This window comes from Marmota flaviventris, chromosome 4, assembly GCF_047511675.1.
Source record: "Marmota flaviventris isolate mMarFla1 chromosome 4, mMarFla1.hap1, whole genome shotgun sequence".
NCBI classification, from domain to species: domain Eukaryota; kingdom Metazoa; phylum Chordata; class Mammalia; order Rodentia; family Sciuridae; genus Marmota; species Marmota flaviventris.
In genome coordinates, this window is record NC_092501.1 from 155,055,795 (window position 1) to 155,075,741 (window position 19,947).

The window sequence follows — 19,947 nt, forward strand, 5'->3', positions numbered from 1 at the left end:
TTCCCTTGGGCATCTAGGCAAGGACTCCCACTGCTCGGCTTCAGTTGTTCCTGTCACTTCCTTTCAGTGCAGTGTCCTTTTCAGGGAAGCCTGTCCCCCAGCTGTCACTGTGTGTGTGTGTGTGTGTGTGTGTGTAGTGTGGTGTTTAACATCTTTCTGGCTGGGGAGAGACTGCCTGTAGGAGTTCTGAGAGATAGTGAGGCCCCAGCTGAGCCAGGCCTTTGAAATGCACACAGACCAACCCCTGCAGAGCCAGGCCTCCTCCCTCTGGCCTGTCCAGAGCTGGCAGCAGTGATCCTCTGCCTGAGTCATCCAGGGCCAAGTACCAGGTGTCCAGGGACTGCACAGATGGCTCAGAGCGGCCAGGATCATTCGATTCGCCAACCCTGACCTGCTCACCAGCCCTGCCTTTCCCCAGAAATTCCAATAAAGGTGGCCTAGGCTCCTTCTCTCCTGGCCCCTCTGCCTCCCAACCAACCTGGTGCTTCCCCCAGGGCTCTGCATGATGTGCCACACCTCCTGTCTCTGGGACCTGAGTGACCGTAACATAAGAACAACAGAACTCCAAGACGGGGCCAGATGTCCTCCCCGGGCCCTCGGAGCCCCTGGACTCCCTCCTCCATCACGTCTCTGGTCCTTGTTTACTGTGGTTATTAGGAAGGCTTTGTTGGTCTGCCCTTCATCTTCACTGGGCTGTGAGCTCCGTGAAGCAGGGACCTGATGATTATTCTCTCACAGGTGCAACCGCAGAGCCACACAGAGGGACACGGGAGGTTTTGGTTGGATGAATGAATGAGTTTGAAGACTGGGGGCCTAGGTTCCAGGTCGGGGGGCCTAGGTTCCAGGTTGGGGCCGTTTTCCGATCAGTACCAGATGGAGATTCTTTTTAAACTCTCCATCTTTCCGAATTCCTGGGAGGAGAGGGAGATAGCTCAACGCTTGCTGTTTGGGATTTTCTTTCCCCTTTTCAGGTTGAGGCTCACAAGTGTTACAGTGGAGAGGATAGATGAGCGCCGTTCTCTTCCCTCTGACGGGAGAGCAGTGTGGGATGGGGAATGTAGAAATGAGGATTTGATTATGTAGATTCTTACTTGAAAAGGTGATGGAGGGAATGAGATTGAAGAAGTAGACATTTAGCAACTTTATAGTCTTTTTATTATGAGAAATGAGTGTTCATGTAAAGTAACTGGAGTAATGAAAGAAGGCAGAAAAGAAATCCAGCCCTCTCCAACCCGCTTCCCACATTCTTAAATATTTATTAACAGCATAATTTTTGTTATTTACTCATTTATTTAATTTGGGCTACTGTAAAAAAAAATTCACTATCATAAAAATGTTACGATGAGCACTCTTTGTATGTAAATTTTTGCCTAATTTATAAAAGTGAGTGGCTGGATGGAAGAGTATGGCCAGGAATATTTTCTAGGAAGACTTTCAATCATTTTTCCCTATTAAGTCTCCTGAAAGTCCTACCAGTAGAGGAGAGGTGCCTGCTTCCCCGAGACCTTTGGAGATTATAAAATACACATGTAAATAGGCATATGTAGATGCCTGTTCGATGGGTAGGAAGGGTTAATTCGTGGTTTTAATTTGCAGTTCCAGTGCCGGTTATTCCCAAACACCAACACATTCCTCTTGGTTCTTGGCCCTTCGTCAGTTACCTGGGGTTCTGTGCCTAGCTTTCTACAGGGCTGTTTCTCTTTTTCCTATTTATTTATAAAACCCTCTTCGTAGTAAACACATTGACTTTGTTTTTGTCCTGTGTATACACATGGCATCCATAGGACCTTTTTCTAATGACCTGACATGCAAGTGGACTTTAAAGACAAGAACATGTGACATGGTGCGGTATGGTTAGCTCTCGCTTTGTTAATAAGGGCAGTTGGTTTCGCTGTATTTTGAAAATTTTGCCAAACTGCAGGGAATATACGTGTGAAAAAGAGTCTGGACTGGAGCTTGGGCAAACTTGACTCCGTCCTAGTTCTGGCACTCTGTTGCTGGAGGACCAGGGACAGATTATGTAGCCTCTGCAAGACTCGGGTTTCTCCCTGGGCAAAAGGAATTCCTCGGCTTGTTTTGAGAGGTAAATAGCGTTAGACGGTGTGCAATGCAGACATGATAGTCTGTAAATATTTTTTCCCTTTCCCAATCCCTCAAAGATGTGCTGTTCTGTGTATGCTCACGCCACCAGGTATTTTTGTCTAAGTAGGAGCAACTGTATTTCATTCATCCCACTTGGAGTCAGAATTGCAGCCCTTCATTGATATTTTCCAAATAGATAAATATGATCAGAGTGCAAATGAAAATAGAAAAATTCTTAGTTAACTCTTGCCCCACCACCACTGCCATGCTGGGGATGGAACCCAGGGCCCCGCGTGTGCTAGGCACACTGTCCACCACTCATGCACCCTTACCGCCTGTTAATGATGCATCTGAGCCTAGGGGAGATTAACTTTCAAGCTCAGGGATAGTGTTAGCAAATTAGGATCCATGCTATACAAGTGGCAAACAACATAAGACAGAACATTCCGGAGGGGAGGGGGACAGACGATTTCAAATCCTTGAAACTATGTGGATTTTAAATAGCTTTAAATATAGTATTGAAATATTTGCACACTTTCATTGAGAAGTTATGTCTCAATCTGTTCTTTTCTCCCCTGTAGGTGTGGCTGGATCTCTTAAAACCTATTGTGAAGCAGATTCGAAGTAAGTATATCCTGCATGTTGAACAGTGGAGATAAATACAAAGCCAGGTGTGTTCATTGTCAAGGAGGCTTTTGTCTGGGGGCGTGAGGTGCTAGTGATACGAATTCTTTTATTTTTTTCCCCTCAATTACTTGTTGTCATCCACTAATCCACATACTATTAAATTGTGTATCTTCTGCAATTTTAATATATAACAGTTGGCAATCAAAACCTTGCTTGGGAAATCAAATAGCATTTTGTAACAACTGAACCTTGCTATTAAGCTGCAGAGTAATGGAGCTTGTCTGTTTCTTACCGTCACTTTCTAAGGGGAAGGTGGAGCTATCTGTTCATATCATTGATTTCCTGGTTTTTGTTCTCCCTCTTCAAAGCCAAAATCCGAGTACAGTGCTGTTTGGGGTGGTGGGGTGCTCAGAGTGGGGATATATGGGTGTGTTGTTTGATAGGCAAACAGCCCCAAAGGTGGGTGTGTAGACTGTGTATTGGAAAGAAAAGATTCGGGAGGGCTGGGCAAAGGACTAGGAGAGGACTCTTTCTCCCTTTTCACTGCCCTGCAGCACTGGACTGTCCTTCTGTCTTTTCTTTGAGGTTAGGCTCTGTTCTCAAAGTCCTCCCTGAAGGCCCCCCCTGCAGCCAGAACCTGGGCAGGTCGGGGATGGTACCGAAGCTGCATGCGCCTTCAGTTGAGCTCACAGTCCCTGTGGGATTATTTTTCTGTTTAAGAAACCCTAGCGGGCCACTCGCAGCAATTTATGTGGATGTAATAAACATGCAACATGATGTCTATGTGGCCCTCATGCCATTGAAATTGATGTTGATCGTCTATCATTTAAATTATTAACGCTGAAAATGAAAGGGCCATCATTTATCTGATGTTTACCGAGTGTCCTCAGGGAGCTGGCCCTGGCTGGCATCTACTAAGTGATGGTGGGGGTGTGGCTAAGGTGCTGTGCAGAGCCTGGAAGCCATGGGACATTCCTCCCCCAGCAGTCACCGAGGGGTACAGTGGTGGTGGGGAGGCGTGTGTCCTGGGGTCTCCAGGTGCACACCCGAAGGCAGCCACCATGGTTGTCAGGTCGGAACCGGAGCAGGGGTGTTAGCTTCTGTCTCCTCTGTGTGCTGTGACTGCCCTGTGTGACAAAGCTGTCACTTCACATTGAGCGCTAGGCTCTTCCTCGCTTCAGGGTTTCCAGAGATCTGAGCAGCCTCGTTTCATTCTGTCTGTGAAAATGACAGGCAGGAAACGGCGCAGCCTCCTTCCTCCGCACTTTGCACCGTCACTCTGTGCCCCTGGCCGAGGTGCAAGGTTCCTGCTTATTGTTAGAGTCACTTGGGAAAGAAATCCAGCCTCTCTTGGCCTCAGCATTTCCCTGTCTTGTCTTTTTCTCCATTTTGTGTATATGGCCAAACGACTGTACCCCTTATACCCTATTTAAAAAAAAAACAACAAAAAACCTGAGTCTGAGTATCATTTGTCTTCAGAGAAAAAGTTCAATAGTTGAATGTAATACTTTTTTCATAGTTTTTTTAAAAACCTTTATTTTATTTATTTATTTTTTAATGTGGTGCTGAGGATGGAGCCCAGTGCCTCACACGGGCTAGGCAAGTGCTCTGCCACGGAGCCCCAGTGCCAGCTTTTTAAAAACTCAGACATCTGTCTCTCCACAATATGAAAGAGTGAAACTAGCAGCCAAACTTGACCATTGCTGGGTGGCTTGGAGGGCGCATTCTGGGAGCTTGGAGTGAAGTGCAGAATTTGGTGTATAATATGCCTAAGAGTCATTTTTTCAGTTTCGTATATAACACATGTCAAGTTTTGTACTGATGTTCTTCTTCTTCTTCTTCAGGGCCAAAACATGTTGTTGTTAAGTTTGTGGTGAAATTCTTTCCACCTGACCACACACAACTCCAGGAGGAACTCACCAGGTCAGTGGCTTGGCAACTGGTACTTTTTTGCTCTAGTGTCCAGAGGAAAAGAGAACATTAAGACTAAATTGATTAAACATTTGGTAATGTTTACTTGACTAGCATCTGTTCTGTGCTCAACAGTCTAATCCCTCTCTGCCTAGAAAAATGTGGTAAAAAGAACACCATGTTTCCCTACAGCCTGGTGTCCTTAAGACCGCGATGGGGAAGTCACCGGGCTTCTAACCTGTTCATGTCCTGTTTTCCTTCTTGTATCTACCTCATCCTGAGACCGTTTTAGGAAATGAGGTTTAGAAAACCAACATGTTAACTCAGCTTATTGCTGCCGTGGATGGGTGAATTGGACTTGAACTTTAGGTCAGTGTCTTTTGAAAGTGGGAACAAGTGGAAGAATTAGGAATCGGGTCAGGCCTGGCTTTAGCCCTCTGTCCTGCCACTTGCTTGTGTCTTCTGTGCCACCATTAATTCACTGCTCCTAATGCCGATGGCAGTGCTTGCTTGGCTAGAGCTGTTTTGAGGATAAACACTATTTCTGTGTAGAGTGGCTGGGATCCAGGGGAGACGCCATCCACAGTCACTGTCACCACCACCATCAACCTTACCATCATCATCTCTGTCACCATCGTCCCACTGCTCCTCATTCTATCATGTGAGACAAGGCAGGTGCACTAGTCCCACCAGCACCTTTCTAGCTATGGCTTATGAAGACCAAGGCAAAAAAAAAAAAAAAACCTAAAAAAAACCCACCACGGCCATCACCTCTTCCTCTTCCCCTCGGCACAAGGTCTTGGGTAGCTGACCTGTATTTATCAAGGGGTAAAGCCGCTTGTTCAGTTACCAGCATTTATTGACACAACTGCATGCAAGCATTGTTCCAGACCCTGGAAACACGGTGTTGAAAAGATGAGTCTTGACCCTGTGGAAACAGAGAACGAGTAATTAAACAAAAATAATGTCAGATCATGACCAGAGCTCTTTAGCTAAGTGAAGTAGGCTGATGAGATAGAAAGGGCCTAGGCGACCATGTTAGGTTGCTGCGGCTGGGATGACTCTTGAGGATGTGATAAGTATCTGTCAGTCATTTTCTGGGGTGAAGAAGGAGCAAGCAATCAAAGCCCAAGGCACACACAAGCCCCAATCCTTTATGCTTAAAAGAGGGCCAGCGGTGGGCATGCTGACCACCGGTCCAGACCATGATGGCGGCAGGGAAGAAGAGGGCAGGGTGGCGATGGAGAAGAGCGGTGTGTTTAGACTATACAGTGGAAGTGGGACCGTCTGTCTTGGTGATGGTTGGAGGTGGAGTCTGAGACAACAGAGGGAGACACTTAGGTTTTTGACTTGGGCGACGGGGTGGTAATAACTCAGATGCGAGAGGGGTGGAGGGGACAGCGGATGGGGAGGGCAGAAGTTGGGGACTGGTTCCCACCAGCTGGGTTGAGATGCCTATTAGTCATCACATGCCTGCTTCAGGAAGCCACCAGATGCATGATGGCAGAGTTCCAGGGACAGGGGCAGACGAATGAGTCGCCACTGTCTACGCCACTCCCGACCCTCGGACCAGTGAAGAGGGTCACTGCAGCAGGAATTGGCAGAAGCCATCAGCCTCTGGGGACCACACAATTAATAGACTTTAGTGTAGAGGAGGGTTGACCAGAGTCACAAAACCAAATTGCAAGAACTGGGGTGACAACAGAGAGCCGAGGTGCCCATGCAGGTTCTTCACTGGGCTACTGTGCCACTGTCCCTGGAGCTGGCTTTCTTGCTGTGGGTGTGTGCTTTGCTCGGAGCTCAGCGCACTGAAATCAGCCTCAGGACAAGTCCAGCCTGTTGGTCAGCAATGGGCTTTTTCCTCCTATAAGTCACTGGTCCTCTTTCCTATTTAGAAAATTGGAAGCACAAACTTTTTCTTTCCCAAATAATTTGCACCTCTTTAATTTTTGTGAATATTGCCTCTAGAGCTTTGCAGTTTTCTGCCCCCGTGGTTCTTGTTCCAAAACTCTGTACAACTAGTTACCAGTAAGCCAGACGTGCCTAGTATTTTGCCAGCTTCTTTCTCGATGTGGATGAATTCCTAGTCACACGAGCTCCCCTGGGCCTGGTGGGGGTTTTGTTTTTATTGTTTTGGGTTTTTGACTCCCAATGTCAGCTGGTAATTTTAGAAATATTTCTCAACAAGACAATTCTCTTGGCTCAGTGTTGAATAAAATTGATGTGAAGGTCCTACCGTATTGATCAACTCCGCCACCATCCACTTTGGCACAAGGTGTCACATCTAGGGAACCTCGGGGACCCACCACATGGAGACTCCCACACTGCAGTTCCTGTACGAGCAGGATGTGACGCTGAGGCCATTGAGATTTCAGAGGGGTGGGTGGTGAGCAAGGGGGTCTCAGGAGAAGCTTGGTGTCAGCGGTGTTTGGGAGAAAGAGGTGTAGACCAGGGCCCGGAGACAGAGGTGGCCTGCAGTTGGCACGGCGAATATCCCTGTAGCTCTGCCGTTAGCTCGTGGGCCTCCAGGAATAGTTTCCAGCTTCCCATTTATATATAGAGAGATTAAATTGCACTTCGCTGTTCCTCAGGAAGCTGAATTCCTTTCTATTTATTGAACTGCACATGCGGTGGACTCCGGCACCTTGACACCAGCGCCCAGGCTTCCAGAGGAGCAAAGTCCTCACTTAGGCACAGATTGGGGACAGCAGCCAGGTCGGGGGTCCTTTGGAGACGTTACCAGGGTTTCTTCTGGCACAGCCCAGGGTCACTTTCCTGGTGCCAACAGTAGATCCACACTTGCTCCTTGCTTCCCCGGGTGCCATCTTCCGGAGTGCCTCTCTGCCTGGCTGTTCTTGTCGCGGTGGAGGGACACTGCCAGTGTTTGTGGCATTCCCTCTGACTGGCAGGGCAATGTCAATTACATTCACTTAATGAAACATGATTAATACCTTCAAATGAAATAAGTTAAAATAGTCATGTTGCAAATAAGGCCTCCGAGGGTGTGACATGTGACTTCTGTTCTCCGTCAAGTAGAAGCCCTCCCCATGGGTCCTTCCCCACAGGAAGCGAGCGTTGGTTCCGTTTGAGCACCTGGAGTAGAAGTTCCCTCTGGCTCTTATGGGTCGGATTGGAATCCCCTCCATGCGTAGCACCAGGGTGTCCCTAAGTCTCTGAAGCCAGCGTCACAGCTGGACGCTCCGTTTACAGCCCATGTCCTAAGAAAGGTGACAGAGTCCATCCCAGGAAGGTGTTTCTCGGGTTACAGGGCGCAGAACAGGAAGAGTCAGCATAAATAAACGTGTGTGCTGTCGGCGCCCAGCGCCACCTCACAGCCCCTGTGAGAGGGTCAGTCACCAGGGGCCCCAAAGCCTGTTGGACTCTGAGCATGAATCTGTCCGTGAACACTGGACCCCGGGTTTGAACTGGGTCCAAAATGTGATGCTTGTAAAACCCCAGCCCCCCTACTTGAAAAGTCAGCCTTGTGCGTTAGAATCAAATCCTGCAGCACAGGGAAGTGAGGGGTTCATAGGACAGTGGCCACTGCCCCGTCCAGAAGGACCCTTCAGCCACCTCCCGTACAGACCCTGTGTTGCTGACGCGGTTGCTCCACCTCGTCTTCTCCTCCCTTTGACTCTCCAGAGATGGGGAGATGGCGTGGGGGGGGGCAGGAGCAGACATGGGGAGCTGGGGTAAAGGTCAGCTGTCGTCACCTGGTGGGGCTGAGGTGTTTTTCTGTTCTTTTTGTTCTTGTTTGCTGTTTACACAATTGTCCCTATGGCTTTTTTTAGTTCTTAGTGATGGAACTTCCTTTAATGACTTAAAGCGGACTAATTATTCTTTTACGAAAAAAACTTGCTACATTTAATGAAAGTCTTTGTTCTAGTCAGATTTCCACGTATCATCTCATTTAATTCTTTGTGGAAACCTCTGGTTACTATTGTTGAAGGCTTTTGTTTAGAATTTAAAATAACCTGTTGTGATTATAAAAGTCTTCACTATACATCGTGGAACGTTAGAATGTGTACTTTAACAGGACTAAGAAAGCAAAAATACTGCTTTCCTGTGGCCCATCATACTAGAATGACAACCTTTCTAATTTTTTTCTCTGCATATATAGTGTACTTTATTTTTTTTTTAAATAAGTTTCTCTAGAGTCAATAGTGCAATACTATTCTTTTTTTTTTAAGAGAGAGAGAATTTTTTATTATTATTTTTTTTATTTTTTAGTTTTCGGCGGACACAACATCTTTGTTTGTGTGTGGTGCTGAGGATCGAACCTGGGCCGCACGCATGCCAGGCGAGCGCGCTACCGCTTGAGCCACATCCCCAGCCCCTATAGTGTACTTTAAATCTCAGTGATGACCTCATGCTCAAACCTCCCTGCTTCTCCCCAACTGTCATTTATGTCTGTTGATTCTGAAGTCAGATTCACTGTCTGACCACACGTCACAGCTGCTTGCCATTTCCTGTGGGCCTCTTTTAATCTAGACTGGTCCCTCGGTTTTTCCCTTCACGGTCTGTCCTGTTGTACTGCAAAATATCTTCTGTCCTGAGCTGGCCACGTTGCTTCCTTCTGAGGTTCCTTACCTTTATCCTTCAAACTCGTGTATATTCCAGAAAACTAGAAATTGGTTTTCAAGGCTTGCTGGATGCCCGGACCCTTCTTTGGCTAGACCCTGTCATGGGGGCACTGTGTGCTTCCTGTCCCATCCATGATCTCAGATCATTCAGTGACTTTGGTGGTGACATTCTGAACCTTCCACTGTGAAGTGAACTTGTGTTCCTTCGTGAAAGTCCAGTTTCCTGAGCCACGGTCGGTCATCTCCCCGGGGGTGTGGAATGAGGTCTCATTCCTGCCATGTTGTACGTTGGCATCTTAGAGTGAATCTGTGCCTCAGCCACAGGGACACCCCACTGGAGAGGCAGGCGACGTTCGCAGTTCTTGGCCTTGCCTTGGGTGACCAGTTTTTGAATAAGGAGCTGCTTTAATGGTGTCTTCAAGTAGTGACGTATTCCATTTCTGCTTGCTCTCTCTCTCTCTCTCTCTCCCCCTCCCCTTCCCCCCTACCCTCAACTGTCATCATAGACCCGTGAATCTTCATTAACTCAGTGAACACATTAATGCACTTCAATCGTCTTCTTGCTGTTCAGGTCATCACAACTTTGGCCATAGGAGGAGAGTGAGGAGACTTCTTTTACTCTTTTGATTTAACTCACTCACTGCCTTGCTTCCCAGAGTAACTGCACAGTCCAGGCTCTTTGCTCCCCAGGACCTCCGTGTCCTGGTAATTGTGTGAAGGACAGAATCTGGTTGCTAAGGGTTGCTATGGAGAAGATGCTGTTGCAGGCAGTGGCGAGATGGCCCTGTGGTCAGTACCCTTCAAAAAATGTCGGAGTTGGTATTTTCAAGTCATTTAAACCAAGCAGTTTTTACTTCATTTCTCTTATGTTCAAATACCTCTTTTACACCAAAAATGATGCCTTGCTTTACCAAGAACCTAAAGAAAAGAATCTTACAATAACTTAAGTTGAATTTTACAGATGTGGAAAGTAAGGCTTATGGAAGAAGCAAATAAAGACCACACCTTGGAAGAGACACCTGTCTTTCTGATTCATTGGCAGTGAACTGCTGTTGTTATCTGAGCCATAAGCCACTCTGGAGTATGTTGACTGATCCTATAAAAAAATTGTAAATGTTTCATACACATGCTCGCATATGTGGGGTAGTAGGCTATGGATTCGCATTCTCTCCGTATAAAATGAAGCCTTGCTCGTCACGTGTAGCGATTGCAGCGTGTCTCCTGGTCCTTTGTCTTTGTAGGGAGGCGGGGACTGGATCACCCAGTGAGTGGCCACGAGCCCCCTGGCCCTGCAGACGTCCATGCCTTTCTTTAGTGTCCCACAGTGTGCACAGGTGGCCAGGAGTGGGTCTGCCTTTGATTCTGTCCCTCCTTCTCCCTTTGTGTGACACTCATCTCTGTTGACCTTTGCAGGTACCTGTTTGCTCTGCAGGTGAAGCAGGACCTGGCCCAAGGCAGGCTGACGTGCAATGACACCAGCGCTGCTCTCTTGATCTCACACATCGTGCAATGTAAGTTCTGTTGGCTTCCTTTGGAAGTCACGCTGGAGACCACACAGAAATCTGATTGACAGGGGACGTCACATCCACACACCGACATAAACAGCAGTGAGAACGTCTTTGTGTCCTTTTTGCTCTTGGCTTGAATGCCTGGAAGAGAAAGGCCCTCCTAGCTCCATTTAGTGTTCATTAGCCAGGACTTGTGTGTCCTGGTGTTCGCCCGCCTTTCCCAGGATGCTTACGTGATTGATGTGTCAGTTGTCTCAAAGGAAAAGGTGGATAATGTGGCCAAAGACGCCAAACTTGTACTGACCTGTCCCTGAGTTTAATATCCGTCATGGAATATGGCTCTTTGGCCTTAAGATATAAAACTTTGTGGAATTCACTTCTCTCTCAAGTTGTTTCACAGAGGACACTTGGGGAGCAAGTGAACGTCATGGTCATAGACTGCCATTGCATTTTAGAGGACAACAAAAGGCAAATGACCACAAGGAAAGCTAGCTTGGGTGTTTCGACCCTGGTGCAAGAGGAAAACCTGGGGCTCGAATCTCCTTCATACCGACTCATGGAAAATAGTGTGCCATGCGGTCACCGAGGAAGCCCAGCTGTGTAGCTTTGCATTGCTGTGACAGAATCCCTGAGAAAATCAATTAGAGGAGGAAATATGTATTATGGCTCACAGTTTCAGAGCTTTCAATCCATAGTTGTTTGACCCCCATCTTCGTGGGCTGTGGTGAGGCAGAATATCATGGCAGGGAGCACATGACAGCAGAGTCGTCACCTCATGGCGCCTGGAAAGCAGAGAGCAAGCAGAGCCAGTGCAGGGACAGAGATAGTCCCCCAGAGTGTGCCCCCAAGAACCCACTCCCTTCAGCCAGGTCCAACTTCCTGCAGTTTCCTTTCAGCTGCAAATACCCCAATGGATTGATCCATGATGGACCCCTCCCCATCCAATTTCCACAAGCCCCACCTCTGAACATTGGCATTGGGGACCAAGCCATCAACATGTGACCCTCTGGGGGACATTCCACATCTAAATAATAATGCCAGACTTACAGCCCATAAGCAGCTAAGAATTGAGGTGATGTCCGCATATCCAGTCGGTCCTTGTTGCCCTCAGATTCTGTGAATTGCAAGTCTGCCTACCTACTCACTAAAATCGACCCCGAACCACGACGTGTGCACTTCCCTGGTTATTTGCAGAAATACCTGGGACGGTGAACCATTCCCACCACCTGATGCGCACGTTCCCCGCCGGCTCAGCAGGGCTGAGCTCTGCCTTCACATTTCAGCTCTCGTGCTGATAACAAGTGTCCCTTCCGCGGTCTATTTAGTGCCACGCTTTTCAAGTTTTTGTGCTACTGTCAGTGATTTCATTGTTCACATGGGTCCCAAGCACAGTCCAAAGTGCCGTCTAGGGTCCCTTTGCGTAGTGTGATATGCCTTATGGAGAAAACACATGTGTTAGATGAACTTCACTCAAGCATGAGGTCTTCTATTGGCTGTGAGTTCAGTGTGAACGAATCAGCAATGGAACAAGATGTGCTTCAACAGAAAGGCGTAAAACAGGGTCTCACTTAATGAAAACGTTTTCTCAGGAGTTTTGCAGGAACCCAATCCTATATTTCACGTAAGGACAACATTTCAGCAGCCACAAATTCAGTGTTTGTGGAGACTCTTAAATCGTGACCACCTTGAATAACAAGTGTCAACTGGACTTTCTTAAAGCCCAGATAGAAGGAATTGCAGGAAAATCAGGGCCACCATTGTCAAGGCAGCTGATGACAGTGGCAGGATGCCAGGTCACCTCTCTGTGATGGAGGGCAGCACTTTTGCTCTGATTAGGGAGGGCAGTTCAAGTCCAGAGGGCAGTCAGGACACTGTTACTGGTCGTGGTAGCAGGAAACTAGTGGGAGGGTGGCCTCATCAGTGACCAGACGTTGCCAGGTGAGCCGGCACCGTTCTGTGCAGAGAAGTGTTCCCGGTGGGTGGGATTCACGGCAGCCTGCAGGCCAGTCCCTGCCTGATGACTGCAGGTACATGCCCAAAGGGTGACAGGCTGCTTCATGGAGCAAGGCGACAGGTGGGTTTTGTAGCAACCACTCACTGGCATTTCCTCAAAATAGCCGGGCTCTGGTCCTGAGGCTACTTGTTATTCAGCTTCTTGCCTAGAGAACAGGAAACTAAGAGAAGGGCAGGCTGTCCCAGGGGCCTTACAGCTAGCGCTGCTACAAGCGCACCGGTTACTTGAAGTTCCATGTTGTAAATTTGCCCATTCCGACAATTTTTAAAAATATTTATTGTTTTTAGTTGTAGTTGGACACAATACCTTTATTTTATTTATTATTATTTTTTTAATGTGGTGCCGAAGATCGAACCCAGGGCCTCACATGTGCTAGGCAAGCGCTCTGTCGCTGAGCCAAAACCCCTGTCCCCATTCCATCAATTTTGAGGACTAAGTTGAGGTTGTATGAGACAATGAATTGTATTTGTTATGGATGAAAAATCTGTAAGGCTTTGCAATCTGACCCATTATCTCTGACAACAGGAATACAAGAAGTGTAATAAACTCTAAAAAGAAATTTTTTTGAGGAAACATTAGATTTCTACTCTTACACCCTATTTATAGTTCTCCTTACTCCCCGGGGTAAAGGATTTGAGTTTTGCACTAATAATTGTTATATATATGAGTTTCAAACGTTGATTTTGCCAAGTCCCAAAATTCCAGGGCCTGTTTAGAATCATACATGCTCTTCCACATAACAGAATTGATGGCCAAGAAGGGAAGTGACCCCCCGGTGGGGGGGAGAAGAAAGGAGAAATTACTTCCGGTGTTCTATAGAACACTGGGATACCTGTGCTTCCCAACAAGTAATTGAATATTTCAAAAAAGATGGTACAGGGAGGATTTTGAATGTTCCCAACACAAAGAAATGATGTATGTTGAGATGATAAATATGCCAGTCACCTTGATGTGATTTTGCACATAGTGTACATGGACCAAAAGGCCCATGCTGTACCCCATCAATATGTACAATTTTTGTGTCAATTAAAAAAATGTACACTAAAATAATACAAAAAGATACCAGGTACACATGGGGGTATAAGGAGGGGTAATTCTAAGTCCTCTTTCCACCTGTCAGTGGTGAGAAGGAGTGTGGCTGTCTTCTTATGCTGCCACAACTGTTGACTACGCCTCGCATCCCCGCCTCTGACGTTCATCCTGAGCTCGTCCCTCCCAGCTGCTCCCTGGTATTGTCTCTTAGCTCTGGCTTGCCAGCTGGGCGATTCAGCAGACTGTGAAGTGCTCATCCTACATGGTCTCTCTCTCTCTCTTTTTTTTTTTTCTTTCTTCCTGTTTCTTTTTAGCTGAGATTGGGGATTTTGATGAAGCATTGGACAGAGAGCACTTAGCAAAAAACAAGTACATACCTCAGCAAGATGCGCTAGAAGACAAAATCGTGGAATTTCACCACAACCACATGTGAGTCCCGTGCATGGCTTCCTATGTCCTTGGAGCTCCCTGCCTCCCAGAAAGAAGGAATTGCAGAAAAGTCAGGGCCACCATTGTCAAGGCAACCGATGACAGTGGCAGCGTGTCTCTCATGGCATGGGTGTGTGCACAAACACACAGTTTTGACGAAACACACAAACCCTGGGGAAAAGATCACAGAGGCCGAGTGCCACACAGGTCACCCCTTAATTAAGACAGGGGCTCAAGGCCCTGGCTTGCTTTCCTGTGAGACCTGAGTAAGTCTGTGACATTTTAGGACATCCCAGGCATTGGAATAAAAGGGAGAGTGTTAGACCCAAGGACCAGCTGGTTTTCATCATGACAGGAAATTGGGAGGGGAGGTGGGGAAGTAGCACAATGTAAGAATATATAAAAATCGAGAACCCTTGTAATGTCTCCATTTTTTGTTTGTTTCTTTGTTGCTTTTTCCTTGGATTAGTCGTTCCCTGGGCTTTTTCTTATTGCACCAAAATAGGCATTTGAGCCTGGTGACAGTAGGAGACCGTGTTGCTTTGAACCATGCCTGTGAGTTGAGATTATTTGCAAGCAACTAAAAGCTTGTTTAACACCATGATCTTTTATGCGACCTTGGAGGAAACTCTTTGAGTCTCCAAAAAGCTGTCCAAGTGCGAGACAGACTTTTGGAGCTTTGTTCCCCAGGCAATAGAGCTTCTGTCCTAGCTGTGAGGCTTGGGTTCTGGCCAATGGGAGACTGGGTGTCATCTGATCGCACAGCCCCACTGTTTGCCATGAAACACCTTTTATTTCCCCCGAGAAGCTGCTTAATCTCAAGTGAATATGCCCAGGGAGTGCAGACCTCCTGACCTTCCTCTGTCCTTTTTCTTTTGTCAGTGGACAAACACCAGCAGAGTCCGATTTCCAGCTCCTGGAGGTGGCCCGTCGACTGGAGATGTACGGGATCCGGTTGCACCCGGCCAAGGACAGGGAAGGCACTAAGATCAACTTGGCCGTGGCCAACACGGGAATCCTAGTGTTTCAGGTGAGAGGGTTGAGAACACAGCTGTCTCCCTTCCAGAGAGGGGGAGGAGCGCGGGCCTGCCACCCTGGTACATGTGGGTGGCCCAGGTGCGACCTCTGACCGCTGTTTTCTAGAGAACTGGAAAAGGTAACCTCAACTCATGTTTCTGCTCTCCAGGGACCTGATTTCTAGATTCTTTTTCATTCTCCCTTGTACTGGTTGAGAAATCCATATTGTAGGCTTCTTTAGTTTTATTGATCTTGTAGGATTACAGAAACCTGTCTGTCTAGAGACCTGTGCTTAGAACATAGTACACTGGAATCGCCATTTAGACCCCAGAATAAGCACTTTTTCCCATGAAGAAAGGACATTTGTTATAGTGACTTTTTTTTTTTTTAACCCAATTTGGGTTTAGGAAGCTTAATTAGGACTTCAAATATACCTAACTTAAAATGTGTAATGTGTACTTTTGAGATGGAGTAGTCTTATAAGTTCATAAAAACCATATCCTGGCACTGTAGTCATTTTGCAGGGGGAAAAGAAAAACCACTGTACTTGAAATCTTACCTGTATTTTATCTAAAGGTATAACGATTCTCTGCTCTCTAAAATGTGTGCTCTTAATCATCCAGCTATTGGACCATTGTATTGATCTGTGCTTTTCTCTTAATAGCTTCATTAAAGTGTTATTGACTTACCTGCACATATTTAAAGTGAGCAGTTTGGTAGATTCCTTCTGTATATAGGTTCAACACCACCCCTGCATGAGTGCCTTTTCTGTTACATGGAATGCTTGAGGCTGGATAACATAAAGAGATTTATTTAGCTTTTCATTTGGGAGGTTAAGAATCCAAACAGCATTGCATTGGTCCTTGGAATGGGCCCCCTTGGCCGTATCACCTCATGGTGGACGACATCACAGGGGCAGGATCGCATGTAAGAGGCAGAGATCACATCACCAGACAGGAAGCCAAAGCCGCAAGGTCTCTGGAGAACTACATTTCTCCTTCCCAAGACCATGCCCTCAGTGACCTAAGGACCTCCCATATCAGTGCTGCCCTGGGGACGAAGCCAGGGCACAGCAAACCACAACAACCCTCCAGAGTTTCCATAGTACATTGGTTTGAAACACCAGCAGGTAATCTGTGTTTAGTTTTAAATGTGTATGTAGAAAGCCTCTGCCTTTCTTGTGAATGGGCTCACATTTCACCCAGTTTTGAAGTTGCAACTGTGTGCTTGACCTAAAGCCTTTCATGACCTAAAGCTCAGCTGGTTTTTACTTGCGTTCCCCTTGGTATTTTATTAAAGTTACAGCAGTTCTCTGCTAATGCATCAGAAGTTTATGACAGGTGCTAATTTTTACACCCTGGGGGAATCACATCCCAGGAAAAGCGGGGTTTCCCATCTAGTGATAAGGAGCGATAGGTTCTGAGGGCAAGGTGGCATTTGCGGAGGTAGCGGCTCCTAACAGTTTCTGACCTGCCTAAATGATCCCTGAGCATCTATTAAGAAATGTGGTTTCATTACTACCATTAAATTCCAAAATCACAGTCCTTAAACATGTCTCAAAATCATAAGAAGGGAAAGAAGAATTCCACAATTGAATTACTTGGCTTTGATAGTGTTTGATACAATCTAGATATTGAGAATCGCTGGATAATTTAATTATGGACAAAGGCTGTGCCTCAGGATTAATCTTGCCAGTACCTGAATGCTTCATTCCTACCACTTGGAGTAGATGGGACGGATGTGGATGCGAGCTCAAGAGGAACCCTAATTTCGGTTAGAGTCAGGGTTGGGGGGATGTTTGTATCTGACAGCTCCCCCTTGTCTATCATATCTCACCTGACCAGAGCTACCTGGGTTGTGAGTCTCCCCCAGAGACCACATGCCGCCTGGAAGACACCCTCAGGCCTCCTGCTCCCCTAGGGGAGGAAGGTTGGTGAGCAGGAACCTGGACCAGGGTGAGCAGGGTTGGTTGTACTAACAATAGCTACCAAGTGGTTTTAGGCAAATTAGAATATATTCACTTGCAGTTTCCATGTCTATAAAACAAAGATAAGTCCATCTTGCTGGGTTTTGTATGACGCTTGATAAGATAAGGTGTGCACAGCCTAGGACAGACCTGGCACTCCACAGTGACAGCTGCTAGTTATTGTGGTGGTTGTCATGGTTTTATTTTTATTTATCTTTTTATCATTACCTTGACCAGCTCCTTCTCTCCCTGGAGGCAGACCTAGTTTGAGAGCTCGTATAATCAGTAGGAAATAATGATCCTGGATGCGTATCATCCGATAGCCACACACGCCTCGAATCCACAACGAAAGGCATCTTTCCTGGGCAGTCTGATGTCAGCCCTGCCTTCGGCCCCGCGTTGCTCGTCACGCATGTCCTGGCTCATGCGCTGCTCTTTCTTCTTAGGGTTTCACCAAGATCAATGCCTTCAACTGGGCCAAGGTGCGGAAGCTGAGCTTCAAGAGGAAGCGCTTTCTGGTCAAGCTCCGTCCAGATGCGAATGTAAGTGGCTCAGAGGTGAGAGGGGGCCAGCGGAGCCATGGCCGGAGCCAGGGGTTGAGTCTGCACTCACGGGCCTACCCTGAAGCTTTGGCCAGCTGCTGCCCAGGTGCTTGGGTAAAGAAATTTAAATATATAGGTGTGTGTGTGTGTGTGTGTGTGTACACACACACACACACATTTATTTATTTATATTTATATAAATATTTTTTAAAATACATGTATTTATACATACATATTTTTTAAATATTTATTTATTTATTTGTTTTGTACTGGGAGGCATGGACCTCCACACCCAACTTATAAGGAACTCTTGGGTGACTGTACAGATAGCCATGCCAAAGTGCTCCATGATTCTATGTTGTCGTCGTGGTGTGCAGAGCTAGGTTCGGGTAGGTACAGATGTGCCCCTGGGGAGAGGGTCATTTCCCTGTACAATACAGGTAGCCGCCTCCTAACTAACAACCGGCGCTATGCTCCACTGTGTGTCAGCCCTACCCAGCTTCCAGACCCCAGCGAGCATTCTCCCATAGTGTAGGCATTGCCCTGCACCCCAGAAGAGGTCCCCACTCCCCATTGCCCTGCTACAGAGCCCCCCTACTTCCCACAGGCCACACCAGGCCAGGGTCAGGAAAGGGGAGGCAGCCTCTTCTTCATCTGCCTGAAACAACTGTGGAGGAGATAAGATGATACATCCCTCAAGTCTGTCCCCACCCAGGGCTTAAGGGTCCTTCCTCTGGAAAAAGATGGCCAATGGCAGTCTAGGCTTATGGCCTATGGACTAGGTTTGTGGTTTATGGACGAGGCAGACTTCCGAGGCCTGACTGGGTAAGCAAGCGTCCACTGTGGATGGTTCTCTGGGGGAAAATGCTCTTTGAGTTCCAGAAAGCTTCAGAACCACAGCACATGTTGCCTGTAAGCTGGGTCTGCCTAAAGCCATGAGATCCCCCAAAGTAGCTGAAACTGCTGGGAATGGGAAGGACTGTGGTCCATTTTGTTTATGTAATATGGCCACTGTAATTGGTAGTGTTCAATGTGGAATAGAAAATTACCGTATTTTCTTTCTAGAATCAAAGAACACAAATTTTTTAGCTGAGAGTAATACTGTTGTACTCTAAAAAAACATAGTTTCATTTCCTGTATATTTCCTGGGGTTGCCAGGAAGCTGGAGTTTTATGCTTTTTGAGTTGTCCTTTTTAGTTACACATGACAGAAGAATATATTTTGACATATCATACATACATGGAATATAGCTTCCCACTCTTGTGGTTCTACATAATGTTGAGTTACATTGGTATTCATATATGAACATAGGAAAGTTACATCCAATTCATTTTACTGTCTTTCCTATACACTTCCCCATTTCCCCCTGTGAAATCTGGTGAACTTCCCCTCTTCCCTCCCTGCCCCCTATTATGAGTGAGCATCCACATATCAGAGAGAACATTCAGTGTTTGGTTTTTTGGGATTCGCTTATTTCACTTAGCACTATGGTCTCCAGTTCCATCTGTTTACCGACAAATGCCATAATTTCATTCTTCGTGGCTGAGTGATATTTCATTGTATATGTGTAGCACATTTTCTTTATCCATTCATCTGTTGAAGGGCACCTAGGTGGTTCCATATTTTAACTATCGTGAATTGAGCTGCTATAAACATTGATGTGGCCTATCACTATAGTTTGCTGATTTTAAGTCCTTTGGGTATATGCTAAGGAGTAGGATAACCAGGACAAATGGTGGTTCCATTCCAAGTTTTCTGAGGAATCTCCATACTGTTTTCCAAAGTGGTTGTGCCAATTTGCGGTCCCACCAGCTATGTATGGTTTTAACTTTTTCCCAACATCCTCACCAACATTTACTGTTACTTGTATTCTTGGTAATTGCCATTCTGACGGGAGTGAGATGGAATCTCAGTGTGTGGATTTTTTTTTTTTTTTAAGTTGTCAATGGACCTTCATTCTTTTTTTAATCTTTTTGTTTATTTATTTATTTTTTAAATGTGTAAGGATCGAACCTAGGGCCTCACACGTTCAAGGCAAGCGCTCTACCACTGAGCCACAACCCCCGCCCTCTCAGTGTAGTTTTAATTTGCGCTTCCCTAATTGTGCTAGAGATGTTGAACATTTTTTCATATATTTTTTAACCATTTGTATTTCTTCTATCAACTGTCCAGTTCCTTTACCCATTTATTGATTGGGTTATTTGGTTTTTTTGATGTTGAATTTTTTGAGTTCTTT

At 46.4% G+C, this 19,947-nt stretch overlaps 1 protein-coding gene across 3 annotated transcripts in view; it reads left to right on the plus strand.

The window, feature by feature from the left end:
* Farp1 (FERM, ARH/RhoGEF and pleckstrin domain protein 1) overlaps positions 1–19,947 on the plus strand; it is a 260,483-nt gene that overhangs the window by 178,754 nt on the left and 61,782 nt on the right. For all 3 annotated transcript variants that reach the window (XM_027938778.2, XM_071611599.1, XM_071611600.1), the window contains exons 4-9: positions 2,664–2,706; positions 4,554–4,632; positions 10,617–10,714; positions 14,072–14,186; positions 15,069–15,216; positions 17,616–17,711. In XM_027938778.2, the coding sequence (XP_027794579.2) occupies positions 2,664–2,706; positions 4,554–4,632; positions 10,617–10,714; positions 14,072–14,186; positions 15,069–15,216; positions 17,616–17,711 (579 nt within the window). The remainder of the gene's footprint in view (positions 1–2,663; positions 2,707–4,553; positions 4,633–10,616; positions 10,715–14,071; positions 14,187–15,068; positions 15,217–17,615; positions 17,712–19,947) is intronic.